General features: G+C 59.8%; 1 protein-coding gene across 2 annotated transcripts in view; it reads right to left on the minus strand.

Moving 5' to 3' along the window:
• PLCG1 (phospholipase C gamma 1) overlaps positions 1 to 19,194 on the minus strand; it is a 33,254-nt gene extending 14,060 nt beyond the window's left edge. For both annotated transcript variants that reach the window (XM_027558537.1, XM_027558536.1), the window contains exons 1-4: positions 18,948 to 19,194; positions 714 to 866; positions 538 to 631; positions 347 to 394 (exon numbers count right to left, since the gene is read on the minus strand). In XM_027558537.1, coding sequence (XP_027414338.1) covers positions 347 to 394; positions 538 to 631; positions 714 to 866; positions 18,948 to 19,164 — 512 coding nt within the window. In that variant the 5' untranslated portion in view covers positions 19,165 to 19,194. The remainder of the gene's footprint in view (positions 1 to 346; positions 395 to 537; positions 632 to 713; positions 867 to 18,947) is intronic.
• Positions 19,195 to 19,960: the final 766 nt, after the last annotated feature.

A 19,960-nucleotide genomic window follows, 5' to 3' on the forward strand; every position in this document is an offset into this window, starting at 1 on the left:
AGATTGAACCCAGATCTCCTGCACTGCAGGCGGATGCTTTACTGTCTGAGCCACCAGAGAAGTCCTAAGTGAGCTCCAAGGCACCCCCAAACACACTACAGCACACCCAGAGCTGGTTCTGTGCAGCAGAACGGTTCCCACAGCAGCGGTGCACTTGGCTTATCGTCGCTGGCCTCCCCACCAGCTGGCACAGGCCCTCGGACAGCTGACTGCAGGAAGTGCCTGTACCAGAGGCCTGCCCAGCCCTGGCTGTGCATGAGGCAGATCCTCCAGTTCTCGAAGTGGGGCCACTGTTCTGGTCGCCCCAACCCACCCTGCCGGGATAGGGCCCCAGCTCAGCACCCACCGGTCCTCACGGTTCCGGTCCACTGAGTAGAACTGCTTCCGCAGCCACCTGGTGGGAGAGAAGGAGCCTGAAGTGAGGCCAGGCCTGGGGAGGAGACCGGCAGGCAGGCTCGGGTGCAGAGGCCCAGGAGTCCCTGCCCTGCTCCCGAGGGCCCAGCGCCCTGACCTCACCGGTCAGGAGCGGGTTCTCACCTCTCAATCTGCAGGGGTGTGGCTGCCTGCAACGTGTCCTCCATCAGCCAAGTCAGGCCCTTGATCCACATGTTCACTTCGTCCTCAGACGTGGCTGTGAGCAGGGGGTAAAGAGCTGAGCCTGGAGCTGGGCTGCGTCCCCCAACCTCCCACCTCCTCCAGCCCCTCAGTTCCACCTTGGAGGCTCAGGGTCTTCAGGCGGAATTCCATTCCATACAGGATGACGAAGCAGTGGGACTGGTCCGGTCGAAAAGCAGGATCCTCTTGGTAGCGATCGAAGTCCCGTGAGGTCTTCCCTGGGCGGATCTCCTTGATTTCACGAATGTCAACTGGGAGGGCAGGGGAGAGGCCAAGGTCAGGCTCAGGCCTCCCAAGGTGAGCAGGGCTGCCTGGGCTCCCTGCTCATTCCCACACTCTCTTCAGAGAAGACCACTGAAAGAGACGGCCCCTCGGGGGCACTCAAGACCACTCAGGCCCACTGTGGGAGGGAAAAGAGCTGCGCTGAGTCTACAGGCAGAGTTCTGCTAAAAGCTGGGGGTCTGGGGGAACAGGGAGCTCTGTGCTGTGCACGCTGCCTCCCTGACAACACAGGTGGGTCACTCTGACTTGGAGAAAGCCGGACTCGAGAACAAGAAATGGGGACCCACGGCTGCAAGTCTGTGAGGACCATTTTCTGACACAAAAGCGCACCAACTGAATCATGAAGCCCCAAGGTTCGGGCTGGGGAGAGGCAGGCCCAAATGGGTCTCAGAGTCCAAGGCGGGGAGCAGGCACTGGGCCAACAGACCTGGTGCAACCCCAACGAGCCCCCTCCCAGACATCCCCGAGCAAGTCCCAGCAAGAGCAGGGCTGCCCACAGACGGCTCCCACCCTGGCCACCCAGCTCAGACCAGGGAAGCACCAGGTCGGAGCAGCAGACAAACCGCCTCAGCTACTAACTCAGACCACGCCGAGTGACTCATTTAACTTCTCTCCATCTGGGTTTTACCATCTCTAGAGCAAAGAGCTTGACTGAATTCCTCCAGAAGGCAGGGTGGTAGAAGAAACCTGCGTGGACTCGGGGGTGGGCCTGCCAGGACTAGACTCCCAGCTCCAGCTCACCTTAGCTGTGTGACCTCAGCAGAGGGACAACCACTCTGACCCTTCTGTGTCCCCGTGAAGGCAGGTGACGGATGGCAGCACTGGGAGGGGTTGCTGAGCTCCCAAGTCCAACAGCCTGGAGCGCCCAGCCCTGTAGGCGGCACGTGGTGGGCGCTGACTCAAGCCTCCCTCCAGCTCCCTGATGGGTCTTGGGGGTCTGCAGTTGGAGCAGGCACACAGGCGGTGACCCCAGGCCTGGAGAGGGCACAGCTGCACAGTCCCCAGGCTGGGACCCTACACAGAGGACAGACTTTCCAGGCCAGATGAAGACACAGATTCAGGGAGGTCAAAAGAGGGAAGTCTGGCATAGCCGCCAGAAATGACTGCGTGCTCCCTTGGCTCCGGAACCTCTTCAGATGCTCTCGACCCAGACTGGCCCGGAACACCTGGAGCCAGGAGCGTTGCCAGTACGTGGCCGGGCCCACCTCCCCCACGAGCCCTCCTGGCCCAAGCACACACCACCCTGGCTGGAAAGTTCTGAGAGGCCCGGTCCCTCTAGCCACAGCCGTGCCCCATCTATCCCCTCACCTCAGACAGCGCCCTCACTCTGGCCCATGCCCAGCACCCCCCAAAGCACTGCTGGTCCGACCCCTACTCCATGCCCTCAGCAGCCCCAGGGCCTGGTCCTCCAGCTGGAAGCCCCTGCTTTCCTGCCGGCCCTCAAGTTCTCACCACCCAGCCGTCCTCCCCGAGCCCCTGAATTTGTGTAAGACATTGTTCTGATCCTCCAAAGGTGACTCACGAGGGAGAACCCACTCCTTCTTCGGCCTTCAGGGACTTCGTGATGGGGCTCAGTGCCCTACCGCTCGCCCATCTTCCCTGCTCCATCCCATCCCAGCTGGACTGAGGCCAAGAACAGTCCTGTTTCCCGTCTATCACTTCACCTTGGTCCCCAGCCAGGGACGGTCTACCTCCCAGACTCCGTTCTCTGCCACCAGAGATCTAATCTGGAAACACCCCCTGCAGTAACCGCTAAGGGCGCTTATGTGTGTTCTTCATCTTTCCCAGGGCCGGCAAGGCCATCCAGAGCTTGAACGACTGAATAAACAAGGGAAAAGCAGGCACCCCAACAGGGGGAGGGGTGGAGTCCTTAAAGAGTTATGCTCAGGTGAAAACAGGGGGCAGGGAGGGAGACTGAGTCAGAGACCCAGCCTGAGGAGACAGGGTTCCCAGGATGGGAGGAGGAGCTGAACACGGGAAATGCACAGATCAGAAGCTACAGAACCACCACAAACCCTGCCCTTTGAAACAGAAACCAGCGTGCCTTTCCGGTGCAGGGCTGCTGTCATGCCCCCCACACCTCACACAGGCACACAGCCTCACACACAGGCACACAGGCCCACAAAGCCTCGCGGGCCACAGTCTGGGCCCTCTGCGCAGCTGCCCACCAGTCACTAGAGGCAGTCAGCCTACGACGTAGTAGGTTAGCTAGCAGCAGCCAGCCCAGCGAGCAACCACAGAGCCTGCGGCTGGGTGGCTGCCACGGTGCCCCACACGACACACTGCCAGCGGGTCCTGGGTGACCCTGTGGCCTGCCCCATGCTCCAGGATACATCCACTGTGACAGACTGACAGCAGAGGAGGCTCCCACCCGAGACGGGACCAGGCAGGCAGAGCGCAGCCCCAGGCCAGGTGCCTGCGTCTCCCAGGCTCCCGCTGCCCACACCCTGCACTCGCCGTCACTGGAGCTGTCGGCCTGGGCCCGATGCCCTTCAAGGCCATCGAGCCAACTGCAGGCTGGAAGGACGAGACACGGGGGAGAGGCTCTACCAGGTTCTTAAAAGCTGCATCCTGTGCGACCTCTGGCCTCACCCTCCACCCCCACCCCCACCCTCTGCCTCACCCCTGCCCTCTGCCTCCCAGAATAAATACAGCAGGGTCCTCTTCCTGAGAGCCAGGGATGGCCACCAAGCCCGGGGGTGGGGGGTGGGTGGTGGGTGGTGTGACTCCCTGGGACATGCATGGCCTCTGCCCTAGTTTCAGGAAGGGGATAGGAGCCCCCCTGACACAGTCTGGGTAAGACGTGAAGCGGGACAGGACGGCAGGAAGAGAGACCCTCCCAGGACTTGGGAGCTGGGGGCAGGGAGGGCAGGTTGGGGGGCAGGAGACCCAGGACCCAGCACTCATCCCCTCACACAACCTCAGAAAACAACATTCAAGGGACGTGGGGAGAAGAGAGGCTGGCCGCACTGGGAGGTCCTGGCCAGGCTGGAGATGGGGACTCTCTGAGGACAAGGGCAGGCTCCCACACCCAGGGCCTGAAGCCAGGCTGGGCTGGCGTCCGGTAGGAGAGAGCGCGGCTTTCGTTTGTGACGAAGGCCCACCCCCAGGCTCGTCCACCCCCGAGAGGGGCCTGGAGCTGCACCGGCACAACCCAGCCACCTCAGCTGGTCAGAAGCCACGACAGCGAGCTCGCTCCTCTGGGGACCAGGTGTCCGAGGCCCACGCAGAGGCTCCCAGGCTTCAGGAACAGCGTGGGCCTCGCCATTCCAAGCAAGGCCGTGGTAGACAGTGACAAGATTAGCTGCCTGGGCAGGGAGGGGGGCTCGGTCCCTGGCATTTAACCGCCCACAAACTCTCATAAAGAAATAAGAGCAGCCCTCCTCAAGAGGCTCTGGCCTAATGGGGGACCGCCCAGGCCTAGGACTGGCCTCACATGCCAGGCCACCTCCGTCGACTCCTTCAGCAAGCCTGCTCTGACCACCCTCTCTGAAGGCTGCCTGGGCCCAGCAGAGGAGAATCACACAGGGCTTGCACTCGAGCTGTGTGGCCCCGGGCAGTCCGACGCTCTTCTGGCCTCAGTTTCCTCATCGGTAAACTGGGGATTCCTCCCACCTCACAAGGTTGCACAAGGGCCCTGCCAGGAGTCACCAGTCCTGGAAAGTCTGACGGCCCCTCCTGTGCGCCTAGAGTCACCGACATGGGGCCCACGTGAGTCAGCGGCAGGGGAGACAATGGCGGCCACCGCCAGCACTTTCCTGGGGGCGAACCCAGGGTGAAGTTGGCCCACCACTGCCTGGGCCCAAGGAACAGACTCCAACAGCCATTTCCCCAGCCCCGAATGTGGTCTCACAGGGATGGGGCACCATGAGGGAAGACGGGGACTCGTGGAGCCTCCGAGTTCACATCTGGGCACATGTTCTAAGCCAGAGAACGCTTACCCGGCCCGGTGCAGCCACAGCCCCACACCACCCCCACCGTGCCTATAGTGAGGGACCAGAACAGGACACTAACAGGTCTGAAATCACAAAGGCCAAGTTTCAAATCCTGTTTCCAAGCATACAGCTCGGGCCTCGAGCAAGTCTGTCTCCTCTTGGGTGGCTTGGGGATAAACTGAAGGCCTCAGTGAGGGGTGGGCCTGCTGTAAACCTTTCACATGCAGACAGAGAACTACACAAACAGGAAGACGAGTTTGCTAGAAAGGGACATGAGGACATGCTGAAAACTAAACCCCAAATGATGAAGATCTGGTCAAGAAAACCACCACCACAAAACAAAAACGGAAATTTCTGGACATGAAAGATGCATTTGCTGAAATATTTCTCTTAAGAGCATTTTCCCTTTGAAAAGTACATAAGTAAATTGGTAGAAACTGCAAAAGAAACTAACTGCATAAAAAATGCATGTAGGACTGCCCTGGTGGTCAAGTGGTTAAGAAGCCACCTGCCAACCCAGGGGACACCGGTTCAACTGCTGGGCTGGGAAGATACGGCATGGAGCAGCGAGCCCGCGCTCTGCACCTGGAGAAACCGATGCTCATCACAACTAGAGAAAGCCCGAGCGGCAGTGAAGACCCCGCACGGCCAAAGAGTAAATAACACCAATTTTCAAAACTGCATGCGAATACATTTTACAGCTTAAAGTAACAAAGTCATGATAAACATGAAAGATTTTTTTTTAATCTAGAAAACTTGACAGAGGTGAGCATTACCAGGACAGGTCCCTCCCCCTGGGACTGGCACTGCCCCTGCCTGTGGGATGTGGATGCTCAGCCCCACAGGCACCTGAGGAAGGTGTGCAAGGCCCAGCAGCACCCCTCAACAGGGCCCGAGTCAGGTCAAGGTCACGAGACCCAGAGCCCCCATCCCACCTAAGCTCCAAGCACGCCTCTGACCTCTGAGCCCCTGCACGTGCCAGGCCCACCTTGTCACCTAAGTCTCCGTCGTGCCTGGTCCAGCGGCATATTTGGTGCTCCCTATTCTGGTCACACTGGTGCCTCCTTGGTGTCAAGGTCATTGATCTGTGAGTTCCACAAGGCAAAAACCACACTTGCCTATTCCCAGGTCCCTGAGGAGGCCTCAACATGCTGACCGAGTGCTTAGAAGTGGGAATGAACACGAGAGTTAGACACCAGAACTAATTATCTAAGAGGCCACAGATGCTCAAAGATGGTATCAGGGATGACTTCCTGGAAGAGGTGGTGCAGGAGGGTAATAAAGGCTGAGGTGCTACAACAAATATGCAAGCGCAGTGGTCAGTGAGGTGACTATGCAGACAGGAGAAAGAACAGCCACAGTGGGGTAGGACACTGCCCCTGGGGGCCAGAGCAATCTGCAAACACTGGGAGGTTCCTGTACAAAGGTTCCTGCGGTGGGAACCCTGGGAAGCTAATGGTGCTCTGGGGAAAACAAAAGAGAACAGGCAGGGCTCCCTCAGCACCATGCCCTGCTTGGCTCTATGCCAAGGTCACCAGGAGATTGAAAAGAGCGGGTCCCAGGCGCCAGGAGAGTTGCACAGATCTTCCCAGAAATGACCTGTCATCGCTCACGCCTTCTCCACATACACGGCCGGGTTGTTCCCAGCCCCTACCCCCCAAGTCAGCGGCCTCCTGCACCCCCTCTCCAAAGAACAACACACCGGGGCCCTGGGGGCACAAATGGAGTTGAGCTCTGCTCGCCAGAGGACGAAAGGGAAGCGCCCTGCCAGCCAGCTGATTTCCAGCCGGCACCTCTGCTGCCCACCCCAGGGAGCCAGTGACAGAGGGACTCTGCACCCCAGGGCGCCTGGACCAGCCAGCCGTGTACAGCTCTGACAGAGCTTCATGGCTCAGGAGGAGGACTGAGGTGGCCCAACAGAAGACAAGACAACCAGGGCACAGGCGGGACAGGAATCTGCTGGGCCTGAGACAGCCAGCAATTTCCACATCAGCTGCCTGCTGCCCGAGGACCAGGAGTGAGGGTCCTCACCCTGCCCCTGACCCCACCCCTGCTTTTCCAGCAGAAGTCAGGAGCAGGGAGAAAGGCGAGAGCTGAGGGGTGGGTAGCTCTCAGCCTCTATTTCACAGACGACGAGGATCCAGACTCGGAGACCCAGGGTCACAGGTCAGGCAGCAAAGGGAAGGTGTGGCTGGGCTTTATCCGCTTTCCTTTCTGGTACAGCAGCACCTTCAGACCAGACAGCAAGGGAGAGAGGACTAGACCCCTCTCAGGACACAACAGGGAAGCCCCAGTGGAACCCTGGTGTGCAAGGCCCACCCCGGGCAGGGCTCGGCCTCTGCTCCTAGCAGGGTTTTGTCCATTACCCTCCCCCAGACACCTGACAGAGAAGAGCAGGAAAAGACCATTCAGGCAGCTGGATGGGGGTCTGCGGACCCTCCTACATGGGACCCTGCCCTCCCCCATGCAACTGCTTCAGTCACGGCTGTAAAGAATCCTTGCCAGTTTGTGAAATGCCTGTAGTCTAGATTCTAGGTGAATCTCCTCTTTGGAGCAATGAGGAAACGTGAGGCTCCCAGGGGTCTTGTCACAGTCACGTGGTAGTTCACAGCAGAATGGGGACCCTCTACCCAGCAGCAGCCACCCCGACACTGGGATTGCAGAGGAGAAGCAGGGCAGCCCCAGCAAGCCCTCACACTATCCAGGCAGACAGCCCTCTTCCCTAGGATGCGAGATGAATCCCACTCATCTTAAGAGGTGGGAACAGCACGCCTGGGCCCCAAAGGAAGGAAGGGCAAGGGGCCCCACCCAGGGAACTCAAAGCCAGGAGAGAGATGAGCAGCTATCTACTGGGCTTATTCTCTCACTCCATCACCCAGATCAAACATGCACCAAACCTCCACCAACTCCAGGTCAGGCCCCAGGGTGGGTCCTGGGTAAACAGAGATCAATAAAGCACTGGAGTTCCTGGCCCTGAGAAAGTCAGAAAGCCCCTGCCCAGTGGAGGAAACAGATGGGGAAGCAGATAACTAGGAGGGCCTACAAAGGGTGGAACAGGGAGGTGTCGATGGCGCCGGGAGCCAGAGAAAGTGAGCAGCTGGACTCAGGAGTCTCAGACCACTCTGTCCACAGAAGGCAGGTTGGGAGGATTGGCCCGACCAGGTTCTCCAGCACAGGATCACGAAAGCCAAGGCATCGAATATTTGGGGAAAAGGACATTCAGAGTTTGGTGGATGAGAGGGGAGGGAAGGTTGGCCGGCAATGTCACAGCAGGGCAAGTGCAGCAGGGGCTTGCCTCAACTTTTCTGCCCAGGCCCACAGGACTCCCCAGGCAGCCCTATGCATGCTGACTTGTGTCTCCTCTACAGGCTGATACTGCCCAAGTTCTTTCTAGATGGCCTGTGTCTGCCAGGCTCCCAACTACAGGAGAGAAGCTGAGGGCCCAGCAGAGCCAGGTATAGAATGTGTCCAGGATCTCAGGAGACCCAATGAAATGCTTCTCACTGTCTATTCAGACCACCTGGAGAAACAGGGTATTGTCCTGGGTGTAAGTCACTTGCCCAGTCTCCCCTTTCCTGACCCTCAATCAACACAGCTGACCACACCCTCTCTCCTGCTGAACTTCTGCTCTTGACTTCTGATTTCCTGCTTCTTGGGCTCCATGACTATACCCAGGACACACTGGCCTTCATCAAGGCCCAGGCCAAGGGCATTTCCTCTCCCGAAGCTCCACCTGCTCCCCAGTCAGCGTCACGCAGGCCCATGGCTTTCACTACCAATGACAGACAACTCACAGAAACAGCCCTACTCTAGTCCGGCTGTAAGCTTTCAGATCCTTCAAGCCAACTGCCTACTTGCCTTCTCTGCCTGTTCACCTCAAAGTCACAGGTGTGTGTATTCAGTCACTCTGCCGTGTCCGACTCTGTGACCCCATGGGCTATCTGTCCATGGGATTCTTCAGGCAAGAATACTGGAGTGGATTGCCATTTCCTTTTCCAGGAGATCTTCCTGACCCAGGGATCGAACCCACATCTCCTGTGTCTCCTGCTCTGCAGGTGGACTCTTTACCACTAGCACCACCTGGGAAGAACGTACCTGAAAGTCAAGCCCTCACCAAAACCAGGCCTACTGCCACTCCTCTTGCCAGTTAACAGCTTCACCTCCAAAGAAGTGCCTAAACTGGACTCTGTACACTCTCACCACTCTCCAATCTAATCCTTGAACAAGCCCTACTGGCTTTATTTATATTAACGATCACGTTTACCAAGGACCTAGATGAGTGGGAACCACGTGTATTTTAAGGCTCTTTGACTACCTTCTCCATTGGAGCATAAGGTCCTTGACGCTGTGAACCAAATGCCCCAGTGCCTAGCAGGGAATGGACTGTGTTAGGAGAAGAAAGAAAAAATCTGGGGCCTGTCCCCCACCCCCAAAAGGAAGCAACAGGGGCCTCTGGCTGGGGGCTAAAAAGGGGCTACGGTGGGGGTGGGGAATGGCGGAGGCCTTTCCCCCTGGAGCTCACTGACCCGTGCTGCTTCCCCGCCTTTCTGGTTTCTGTATTACTGCCAGCACGGGCCCTTCTCTCCATGGGGTGGGGGGGTGGGGGGTGGGCGGGGATGTGGGGCCAGCCCTTAAATCCCCAACAAGGTCAACCTTGAATGTCTCGGTTGGAGAGACACTCTGCACAATGGAAAGGGTCATTACGTCACAGGCCTGCTCCCTCGGACGCCCTCCTCTGCCCACTGGCCCGCTCTCCTGGTTCAGACCCGCTGGCCTGGCCTCGCCTCAGGATCGGGCCGCTCCCTCTGGGCCACAGCAGCCCAAGCCCTGCCACTCGCCTGTCCTCCCTTTGCTTCCGGGGGAACCAAGGCCCCATAAGGTCACACCACACAGGACACTGCCCACTCCAAGGTGAGCGGGAAGCCCCGCTCAGATTATTTGAAATCAACCCCCCTGCTGAGAGGGGTGGCTACCCTGGGACTTCCCCTTCCTGGTTTTAATTCCTTACTTCCACCCTCTTAAGACAGCTCCCGCCTCACCTCCTCAAGCACAGATAGCTGCCTCCCAGCCTCCCGCCCCGGGCTGTAGAGCCTCACCCTTCCAGCAGGGGCCAGTCCTCAGGCCGGGGACCCAGACGCCATCAGGAACAAGCCTGGCATCAGGGGTTCCCACTGGAGGGACCCTCCCTCTATTTCACCGCTGGCCTCAACAAGCCCTAGTGACCCCTGAGAGAGCGACCTATGCGATCTGTTCTAACCTCCATCATGGACATGCTCAGAGCTCCTAAGAAGGGCCACAGTCCCAGCTGGGAGCTGACGAGCGAACACAGGCGTGTTACCCTCTTACTGTGTTAGGGTTGGCACGGGAGAGCTACCACCTAACAGCTGGATGACAAATGGGGGCACGTGGTCTGCACAGCCCCAAAGAGGGTCTCGAAAGCCCCTGCCGCTCCCCAACCTCCCAACTGATCTCCTGCCCTGGAGTAGGCGGAGAAGAAGCCTTTGGGACCTGTGCCCAGCCCCTCCCCTCCTTCCTAGGGTTAGTCACTCAGGAACCCAGGCCCACACTCTCCAGGCCTGAGGCTGAAGTCACTCATCCCACGGCGTTAGAATTCACCCACCACACCCCCACAGCCAGAGGTCCAGGATGGTCAATGCCCTTCTCCCCCCACGGGCAAGGCCATACCAAGGACATGGTGAACTGGGCAGGCGGGGTGGGGTGGGGGGGCGGCGCAGCCACCTCTTAAAGCACCACTTCCCTTAGGACATTTCAGCTCAGCCATATCCCCAGGTGTCCAGGAAAACAGGAAGCCAACCTCAACATGCACAGCCCGCCCCTGCTGAGTTAGAATTAGATCTCACACAAACAAGTGGTCAAACGTTCCCAGGCCCAAGCCTTCACCAGTCTGGTCGGTTGTCCGCCACCAGGGCCTGGAGCTTTGGTCAGACCGCCGCTCCTCACTGAGCCCACGCCTTGACCCTCCAGCCAACGCCAGCCTGCCAGCCAGCAGGGGAAGCGACCCACAAGGGCAGGCTGATGCTGTCTGGAGCCCCAGGCTCAGCCGACAGCACTCGGCACAACCGTCTCCTGCTGGCCCGGGGCTCTCATGGTTTTCCGCACGTTCCAGACTGCAAGCTTCCCAGGATCAGGGACTGGGTCACCTCCTTTCCTTGCCTCCTAACCTCAGGCTGCTCGGTGCCAGGCCTGGCTCGGCAAGGGAGATGCCAGTCCTGCAGGAGAAAGCTTTGCCCCATTCACTCTGCATCCTGAGTCTTGCTGAAGCCAGGGCCACCGGCCAACACCAGGAAGGGCCCGGAAGGAAGCGCAGAGCCTATATACAAAGCCTACATGTGGGCTATTAAAAGGAGCCCTCCCTGCTTCCCCCAGGACAGCCAAGTTCCTATGGGGTGACGAGGTGCGGTGGGGAGAGCTAGGACTTGTGCTGGGCACTCAGCCACTGCAGCCTCTCAAAGGCGAGCCAAGCGCCGCCTCAAAAGGCACTGGTCGCACGAGGAGAGGGAAACCATCTACAGTGGAGGCAGGAATGCAAGCGGGGACTCTTGAGCCACACCCCCGAGGCCTCGGCCTCCCCCAGAGCGACCACCTGCAGCATCAGCATGGCCTGGTCCCCTCCCACGTCCTTCCTCCCCTCCGGGGCCAAGGGCACGGTCTCTAGGCAGCCTCAGGCCCACTCCCTCTGGAGACCCAGCACATTCAGCCGTGAAGGGCGGCCCTAAAACCCTGGGCCGACGGCAGGAAGCTGTGGCGGCGGGAGCAGGGGCACGTGTGTTGGGGTGAAGGAGGAGATACAATCAGGCGAGGGCACAGCTGCAACGCCTCGGAGCCGGAACACCAAGTTCCCTGTTTCCGAGACCCCAGCGCCGGCCGCCTCTTGACCCCCACGGGCTGCAATCTACCTGCCACAACCGTGGGGCCACCCTTCCTGTACCCCGTGCCCAGGTGTCAGGAGTTAACTCCCCCCGGCCTCCTTCTCCAAAACCCCTCGGGCCTCATGTGCCCGGGGTGTTCCGGCTTTGCATCCGGGGGCCAACCCGGCGCCACTGAGAACCCTCTGCACAAACAGTGGCACACATGACCTACACGGGGGAGAGCCAGGCCCCGGCCGCTGTCAGCCACGGGGATGAACACGGCACACCCCGCCCCTGCAGACCCACGGAGCTGCCCCGGCCTGTGTCTCTCTCAGTGCCCAGACCTTGTCGTCATTTTTCCTTTCTGCCCGTGAGAGCCTCATCCCCTACGTTTACCGTCAGCCTCCACGGCACCTGGCACATCAGTGAACACCAGCGTCCAGTCAGGGGGGCACAAGCGGCGTCTCACCTGTTCATGTGCCGCAGGGGCCCAAGAAAGCTGTTTTCGGACCTTTTTTTTTTTAAAGGAAAGAGTAGCTATGGTGACACGGAAAGCACACAACGCTGGAGATACGACCTCAGTGAACAGGTCAGAGGTGGGAGCGACCACGTCCGGCTCGGTGTACTCCCAACGTGGGAACGAAGACCACGCTCAATGTGGGATGAACACAGGAACTCGCGGATGAGGGCACACGCTTCAGCTTGTCGTTGGGTCCCGCAAAGGCCCTTCTCGGAGCACCTTGAGCACGAAGCCCCCGGCTCCCGCTTACCCAGCAGGGGCTCAGGGAGGCTGTCATCATAACCCAGGGAGAGCAAGTCAGAGCACGGGTCTCCGGTTACCCAACACACACACAGCAGAGGGGACCGCGTCTCGATGGGGGGACTGCAGAGGGAGCCCGAGTCTCTCAAGGGAACCACTGACTCCAGCGTGTGCAGACCGAAGCCCAGGCTGGCCAAACAGGGCATGTGGCCAGGGGGCGGAGGAGAGATCAGACAGCCCTGTCCAGGTAAATTCAAACCCTGTTCTTCTACAACACCCACCTGTCACCTGCCCCAGAGTGGAGGGATCAACTGAACACTGCAAAGGGAATCGGGAATTCCAGCCCTGGTCTCAGCACCACCGTGAACTCGCTGAGTGACCTTCACCTTGGGGCCTCGGTTTCCTCCTCTGTAAGGGGGAGCCTGGCATCCCTGCCTCTCTTCGAGAGCTGTGGTGGAGTTCTAACACCCCATGGATGAGAAAATGCTCCATGAACCAATGCACTACTCAAATACCCAATTTTTCTCCTGCCTGTGACCTCTGTGAACAGACTCAGGGAAGGAACAAAGAAGTAAGAAACAGACTTCCAGCCCCTGGCTGTCGGAGAAGCCTCGAGGCCAGCATGGTGGTGGGAAGAACTGGAGCTCTGTGGTTAGCTACGGCGAAGGCAAGGGAAACCAAGAGCTGCTAAGTACCCACGAGGGCCCCATGCTGTACTGAGCACGCTCAGGTGCCACCTCTCACTCTCAGACGGACCCCACCTGACCACTGTCGACAGGCTGCTCTGTAAGGGGGAAATGACTTTGACAGCTGAAGATCAGTTTCAGGTGCCTGGTATCCAAAGGCACAGAAGGGCTGAGACTCTCACCCAAATCTGACTGATTCTGGCCCCAGCTGCTGGGGACCACTCCTCACCCTGGACTCGGCCTGGAGTCTTCTCACCTGTTATCAGGCTGCTTTCAAAGGTTTCCCCCTGGGGAAGCTTGAGCACTCTCTGCCCCACTTGTCCTGGGACTCCCCTCAAAGTCCCCACTGGCTTCTGCAGTTCTCAGAGCAGGCTGGCAGTGGGGGGAGTCTCCTGTCCTCTAGTATCGGGCCTTTGCTACAGCAGGCCTCACCTTGTCCCTCCAGCCCTAGCTCTCACTGACCTCTCTGAAGCCACATCAGAGAAAAGGGCAGAGCAGAAAGAAACACCATGAGTTAATAGAGACCAACACGGATAGTGAAAGGAGAGGCAAAAACAGGCCCTAGCACAATGAGGTGCTGCCGTTAAAGCCTTTCCTGGAAGTCAGGGGTCTCCCCAAAATGGACTCACATACCATTTATCAGGGCGAAGTTCTTAGAAACAGACTAATCTGATATGTTCATGTGATACCGAAGCAGCTGCTCCTAGTCAGCTGCCCTGACACCCTGCAAAAGTCAGGGGCGGGAAAGAGCCCTGATGACAATAAATGGGGGCTAAGTGGCCTCCTGGTCCCCACATCGAAGTACGTGGCAGCCAGCCCCCTCGATACCACATGTACATTTGTTCCCTTCCACTAACAGGTCCTTCTGGGCCACTTAATCTTCCCCTTCCTCCTCGTCAGGGTTCCCACGTGTGAAGCACTTACATGCTACACTCGATGCCAAGCACCTTACACATTCTCACGGAATCCTGACAAAACCCTTACGAGAAAAATGTGTTTGTTACTATCCCTCTTTTAGAGATGAGGGAGAAAGTCACATGCTTAAGGTCACAGAGCAAGTGAGCTGCACAGCAGGATTTTAACCCAGGCAGTGTGAGCGCTCAGAGCCCTGGTGCTCAGCCACTACGGCTCCTCTGCCTCCTGCCTCCAGACACCACCCCACGCCTCCATCACCGCTCATCCGCCTGCCTGCTAGGAGACAAGGCATGCCGTACTCATTGGCTCTCTCCCGCAGTGGCTCCCAGGTCCCCCTCCTCAACCTCTCCCAGACATCCCACTTCAGCCTCTGGTGACAGCTCTGCTACAGGACAGAGCACGACCCACAAGGCTTGGCACGCCATGGCCCTCCCTATGCTGCCCCCTAACCCACCCAGTGCAGTGGTCCTTGGGGCCTCACCCAGGGCACAGGCAAGGTCCTTAACCACTCAGGCCTGTGCACCAGCCACCTCCCCTCCTGGCTCTCTCCTCTAGACCCCCAGCTTGCTGGGCAGAGCTCATTCCTCTGCACACAGGAAGCTCTGGGCATGGACCTTTATTATGGCATGGAACACGCGGGGTTCTAATTACACGTCCCCACACCTGCCTCTTCCAAGAGTTGTTCCTCAACAGCCCAGTCCAGGTCTTGTCCATCTTCTGAACTCTCAGTGCCTAGTACTAGGCAAACAGGAGGTGTTCACACAGTATCTACTGAGCAAGCAAATGCCCCTCATTCCAAGGGGTGACCCAAAGCAAGCCAGAGGCCAAGCTCTCTAATTGATGACTCCAGTCTGTGTGTTTGTGTACGTATGTGCGGGCCCCGGCGCACACACAGGGGAGAAGCTGGAGGTGCTGGGGGCCCCCGGCGTGGTGTGTTCAGCTCTCCCAGGCACAGCAAACTCTGTCCCTAAGTTCACAGGGAAGACAAAGCCCCAGCTGCACAGGGGGCCTGGCCGGGCTGGCCTGGAAACCCACACATCAGGGCAAGCCTGGGGGTGCTGAGGAAACACTGAGAGCTCTGACTTCCCCTGGAAAAATTATAGTCAGACAGGAAACACACAGGCGAGGATGGTGAGCTGTGGATCCGGACACGTGCTCTTACCCTTCTCCCACGGGGACTGACCCGGCAGCAGAGGAAAATCCCCGACGACACAGGCCCGCCCTTCCCGGGCTCAGCCTTCAGAGCTGACCCTGAGGTCTGTCTCCTCCAGGGTCTGACAGCCACAGGGGTCAGGCCTCAGACTGCAGGTCCCTATGTCACCTCCCCCACGAGCCTGACTGCCTTATCCGGGGAGTTTGCTTTCTTCTGCCACCCTGCAACCCCCGGCATCAAAGGGAGCAGGAACTACGGCTGCCGTTGTCCGCTTCAGTCTCCCTGAAGGCAAGGGCCTGTTTTGATTCACCACCTAAGGAGGCCTGGCGTCTAAAAGGGTATCGACTGCAGAAACAAAGACGAAAACCTGGGGCTGCAATTCCTGACGTGCTGGCCCCCCATGGAGTCACCATCCGAGCCCACAGTGACCCCTGACTGAACATGTCAACCCAGAAGGCACCAGAAGTGTGGAGCCACAGCTGAGAAAGGCCGGGGCTGTCCGTCAGGTACAGTCTGAACAGGAAGGTTTCTCTTCAGAGGAGCGATGCGGACCCCAGGATTGGGGCCTGAGGCCACTCAGAGCACAACCCCAGGGCGTAGAGTGCCCTTGGGATTGGCCGGCCAGCACCTGCCGGGAGGGCTGGGTCCCACTGAGGCTGTCACGTGGCAGCACAGTTCACTCCCTGCATTTCCATTTCCTCGTCTGTAAAGTGGGGTGGCACTCCAGACCACCCCCTGGGGCCCTTGAGTGGATCTGCCAAGAAAACATGATGACACGTCTCTGTAGCACTCAGCAGGAAGTCTGTAATTGCTTTGTACTCATTTATGTCAGTATCTGTAACACAAAAAGCCAAACACCGACCTGGTTCCTGTCACACCACTGTGACAACCAGTACCAACCCCACCCCTTTTAAACCAAACTCCCACCCGCGATGCGACGTGAGCACCTGCCGGTCGCATTTCACAAAAGGAGGATAAAGAGAGAGGGCACAGAGTCAGGCCAGAACGAGGTCCTCGACGTGAGCACCGTGAACTTTCACTGAACCCCATCTCGTTGCAGGGCCACGGATACCCTGAGAGTCCCACAAGCGTCTCTCTCTTTGGCCAGGTTACAGACACTGCGTGGTACCCTGGCAGGGTCAGCAGGAAAAGGCCAGGCATCTGAGGCACCTGGGCAACAGGCCAGGTGGCAAGGGGCCCTGCTGGCACTCCAAACTTCCTCAGAACCTACAGAGGCGGCTGCAGGGATCAGAACCCAGCAATGAGGTGCACCCACAAGCAGGTGGCTCTGGGGCAGCTCCAGTGGAAGGCTCCAGCAGCAAGGCCTGACTGAACTGCACACCAGGGTCCACCAGGCTTCTCACCCAGACTCCTTCAATCCCGGGACCCAATTTATCAATGGGCCATGGCCCCTTCTACCTCCTCTGCCCAGGCTCCAGGCAGGCCTCTTAAATCCCAGCTGAGGTTACTGAATTTGCACCCCTCTGACGGACCCACCTGCAGGGGCTGGGGTTATCAGGTACCTGGCACTCCTGCCTCCAGCCCCTGAGACCTGAGACCTGCTGGACTAGCCCCTTGCCTCTCCACACCCCTTCCTTCTGTACAGGCCCCAACTTACAAACAAGAGAGTCACCTACCCAGGAGATAGATGTGCAAGTCTCCTCAAGACAACTCCATACCCTGCTCTAAGTGGTAGGGGGGTGAGTAGTTGGGTCGGGGCAAAACAAAACCATTTCCTCCCTTTTCCGGGTAGTGATCTCAGTGAAATGAGCTGGGTCCCCGAGCTCCTCCCTTCCTGCTCCCTCACCCTTTTGTGCAGCCATACAGTCCCAGTCCAAGAGGGGCAGTCATAGTCTATCACCATTGTCATGAATAACAGCTTACATTTACTAAACATTTAGAACGTATCCAACAGCACAGCTGTTGAAGGCAAGGTTGGATCTGAAGCCCCCGTATGTTGTTTTACATTAATCCTCTCCTTTATCCCCCTAGAATAACCCCATTCGGTGGAGATATCATTATTCCCACTTCACAGATGGTGACACTAAGGCTCAGAGAAGTAGCTGGCTGGGGGCAATACACAACTATTACATACGGGCTTCAAACCCAACCTTGCCTTCCACCACTGGGCTGCACTTCAACTGCCTGCTGGTCCCGTGCATGGTGTGAAACGCAGCCTCTTAGCCAGAAGTCTACCTGGGAACCTCAGCAAGCCGCTACCAATTCAGGAGAGCCCGGGGAATCCACAGACACACGGAAGGGCCATGACTGGAGTCTGATGCCAGGGTGATGCCCCTCCAGTCCTCTGCAGGATCTGTCCTTCCTCTACTCTGAAATCCAGCCTCTCAAATCATCTAACATTTTCTCCCGCCGGCTGCCAGGGCCCGAGGAGGGTCACAGAGGAAGGCGGCTGTCTTGTGGAAGTTCAGCAGCTGTGTGAGATCTGGAGTGTGCGGCTGAGGACGGCTGTCTCACCACAAGACCTTCCTTCCTCCCCGTCTCCTCAGTCATCTACACGCAGGTACACCATACCCAAGGTCTGGAAGACCTTCTCTTGGGGGGTATCACTTCCTGAACCCTCTTCCTCTACACAGTCCTAATTCTGAGCTTGGCTCTAATTCCAGTCTCGGGGGTCGGGGGTAGAGGGGGTTCTTGTAGGAAGCAACCCACAGCCTGGGGTTGCAAACACATCATCTCACACTTGGAGGCGGGAGAATGGAGGGCAGAGCTGGGGGGCCCATCGGGCCACAGCACAGGCGCGTGCTCAGTGGAATCTCTCTCTGAAGGATCTGGGGTTTTTCAAAATCCCCCAACTCTCTCTTTCGCAGAAGCAGCCAAGGTCAGGTCTGGGACAGCAAAGAGGCAGGAAATAGTAGCCGCTCCTGGCTCCCTCCAGCCACAGGACGCAGGACACTAAGGGCTGGACCCCAATTTGGCTGCGTCCTCTTGAAGAGTACCTGACACGCAGCAGCGAGGCTGGCCTTTCTGGGGCCAAGCTCTGGAGAATGTGCTTCCAAAGGACAAGGGGAAGCCTGGCCTCTTTCCCTGCCCTGGCTTTGGGAGTCTGCCCACGCACACAGACCTCCAAAATTCAGCTTCAGGACAAAAGAAGCGGCGGGAAAAACATCCACTGCCTCCTCTCGGGCTTTTCCAAACCAAACAAGACCACCTTCCTCCTTGGCCCCAAGAGAGAGATGAGTAGGCCCGGCTCTGCTCCAAAACCAGCCCTACGCCAACATCTGCCTAAGTTCTACTTGGGGAACCCAAAGGTTCCTTTGTAAGTAGGAGCCCGGCCGGGAGGCCCAGAGGTGCACCAGATTGATCTTTTTGGAAAAACGGTGCATCTGGTCTGGCCTCCGGTTCCGCGGCTGCCGGGGGTTGGACACTGCCTCGGCCGACACCGCTCCCGGGGTAGGGGGGGGACCCGACGCCGGCCCCACTGATCTCCAACTCGCTAGGATTTTTAGGCCTCTGGGCAAAGCGCCTGGAACACTCCCCCCCTTACTGGGGGAGGGGGTGTCCTGTCAGGTGACTGAGGACCCGGATGCCCCCCGCCCCCGGTGACCACCCTGGCCGAGGCGGGGGCGGGGACCCAAAGTTTGCCGGAGTCTCTCCAGCGGTGGCCCCAGGGCGCGCGCGAGCCGGGGCGCAGACCCCGCGCCGCCCCAGCGCGCGCGCCCGCGCGGCAGGCCCGGGGAGCCGGGGGTGTGCAGCAATGGGGAGCGCACTTACTGGCCCCCTCTATCTTGTCGGCGCCTCGGCTCCACGTGATCTGCCGCGTCTCCAGCTTGACCTGGAAGGTCTTCCGCTCGGGCCGCTGCGACTTCTTGGAGTAGAACAAAGTCATGACGGTGCCCACCTCGAGGCTGCGGCAGAGGTGCACCACCTCGGCGTCCGAGGGCGCACTGGGCCCGCAGCCGTTGGCGCAGGGGGACGCGGCGCCCGCCATGGCTCGGGTGCCGGGGGCGGCGGCGGCGCAGGCCCGGCGGGAGCGAGCTGGCGGCGGCGGCGGCGCAGGCGGCGGGCGAGCGGACCCCGGCGGCGGCGGCTCCTGCGGGCGGAGACGGGGCGGGGCCTGAGCGGGGGCGGGGCGGCCCTGCAGGCCCCGCCCCGGCCCGCGCGCCGGGAACAAAGGCGCCCGCGCGCCCGTGGGGAGGACCCCCGCCCGCTGCGCCTGCGCCCCGCGACCCCCCGGGCAGGCCCCGCGTCGGGGCGCGCGCGCGCGCCGCCCGCTGTCCGCCAGCCGGGCCCACGGCCCCGCGGGGCCTCTTCGCGCCGCCCCGGACACAGCCCGGCTGCCACGGCCGGTCCCGTCACGCGCGGCAGCCTCGCGCCGGCCCGGCCGTCTGTCGCGCGCGCACAGGCGGCTGCCCAGCCCACCGTCCCGCACAGGCCCGGCCGCGGCGGCTCCTTCCGAAGCCCGCTCGTGGGGCGCCGCCCGCGCGGCCACCGGGAAAAGAAGTGTAGGCCCGGGGCGCCTCCCGAGGCCCGCCGGCCAAACCCGGTACCTGGGAGGGCTGCCTGGCTGAGGGAACCAGGCCAAGCCGGGCCGCCTCACACCGGCGGCGGCGGCGGCGGTGGCGGCGGCGGCGGCGGCGGTGGAGGAGGCGAGTCCTCCGCGCGCCCTCTCCGGGGCGGGGCGGGGGCGGGAACACCCGGTGATTGGTCGGCAGGCTCTGACGGACAGCCTGCCTGTCCCGCCTCTCCCCCCTCCCTTCCCCGGGGCAGCCGGGGGCGGCCCCGCC

This window comes from Bos indicus x Bos taurus, chromosome 13, assembly GCF_003369695.1.
Source record: "Bos indicus x Bos taurus breed Angus x Brahman F1 hybrid chromosome 13, Bos_hybrid_MaternalHap_v2.0, whole genome shotgun sequence".
Lineage (NCBI taxonomy): Eukaryota > Metazoa > Chordata > Mammalia > Artiodactyla > Bovidae > Bos > Bos indicus x Bos taurus.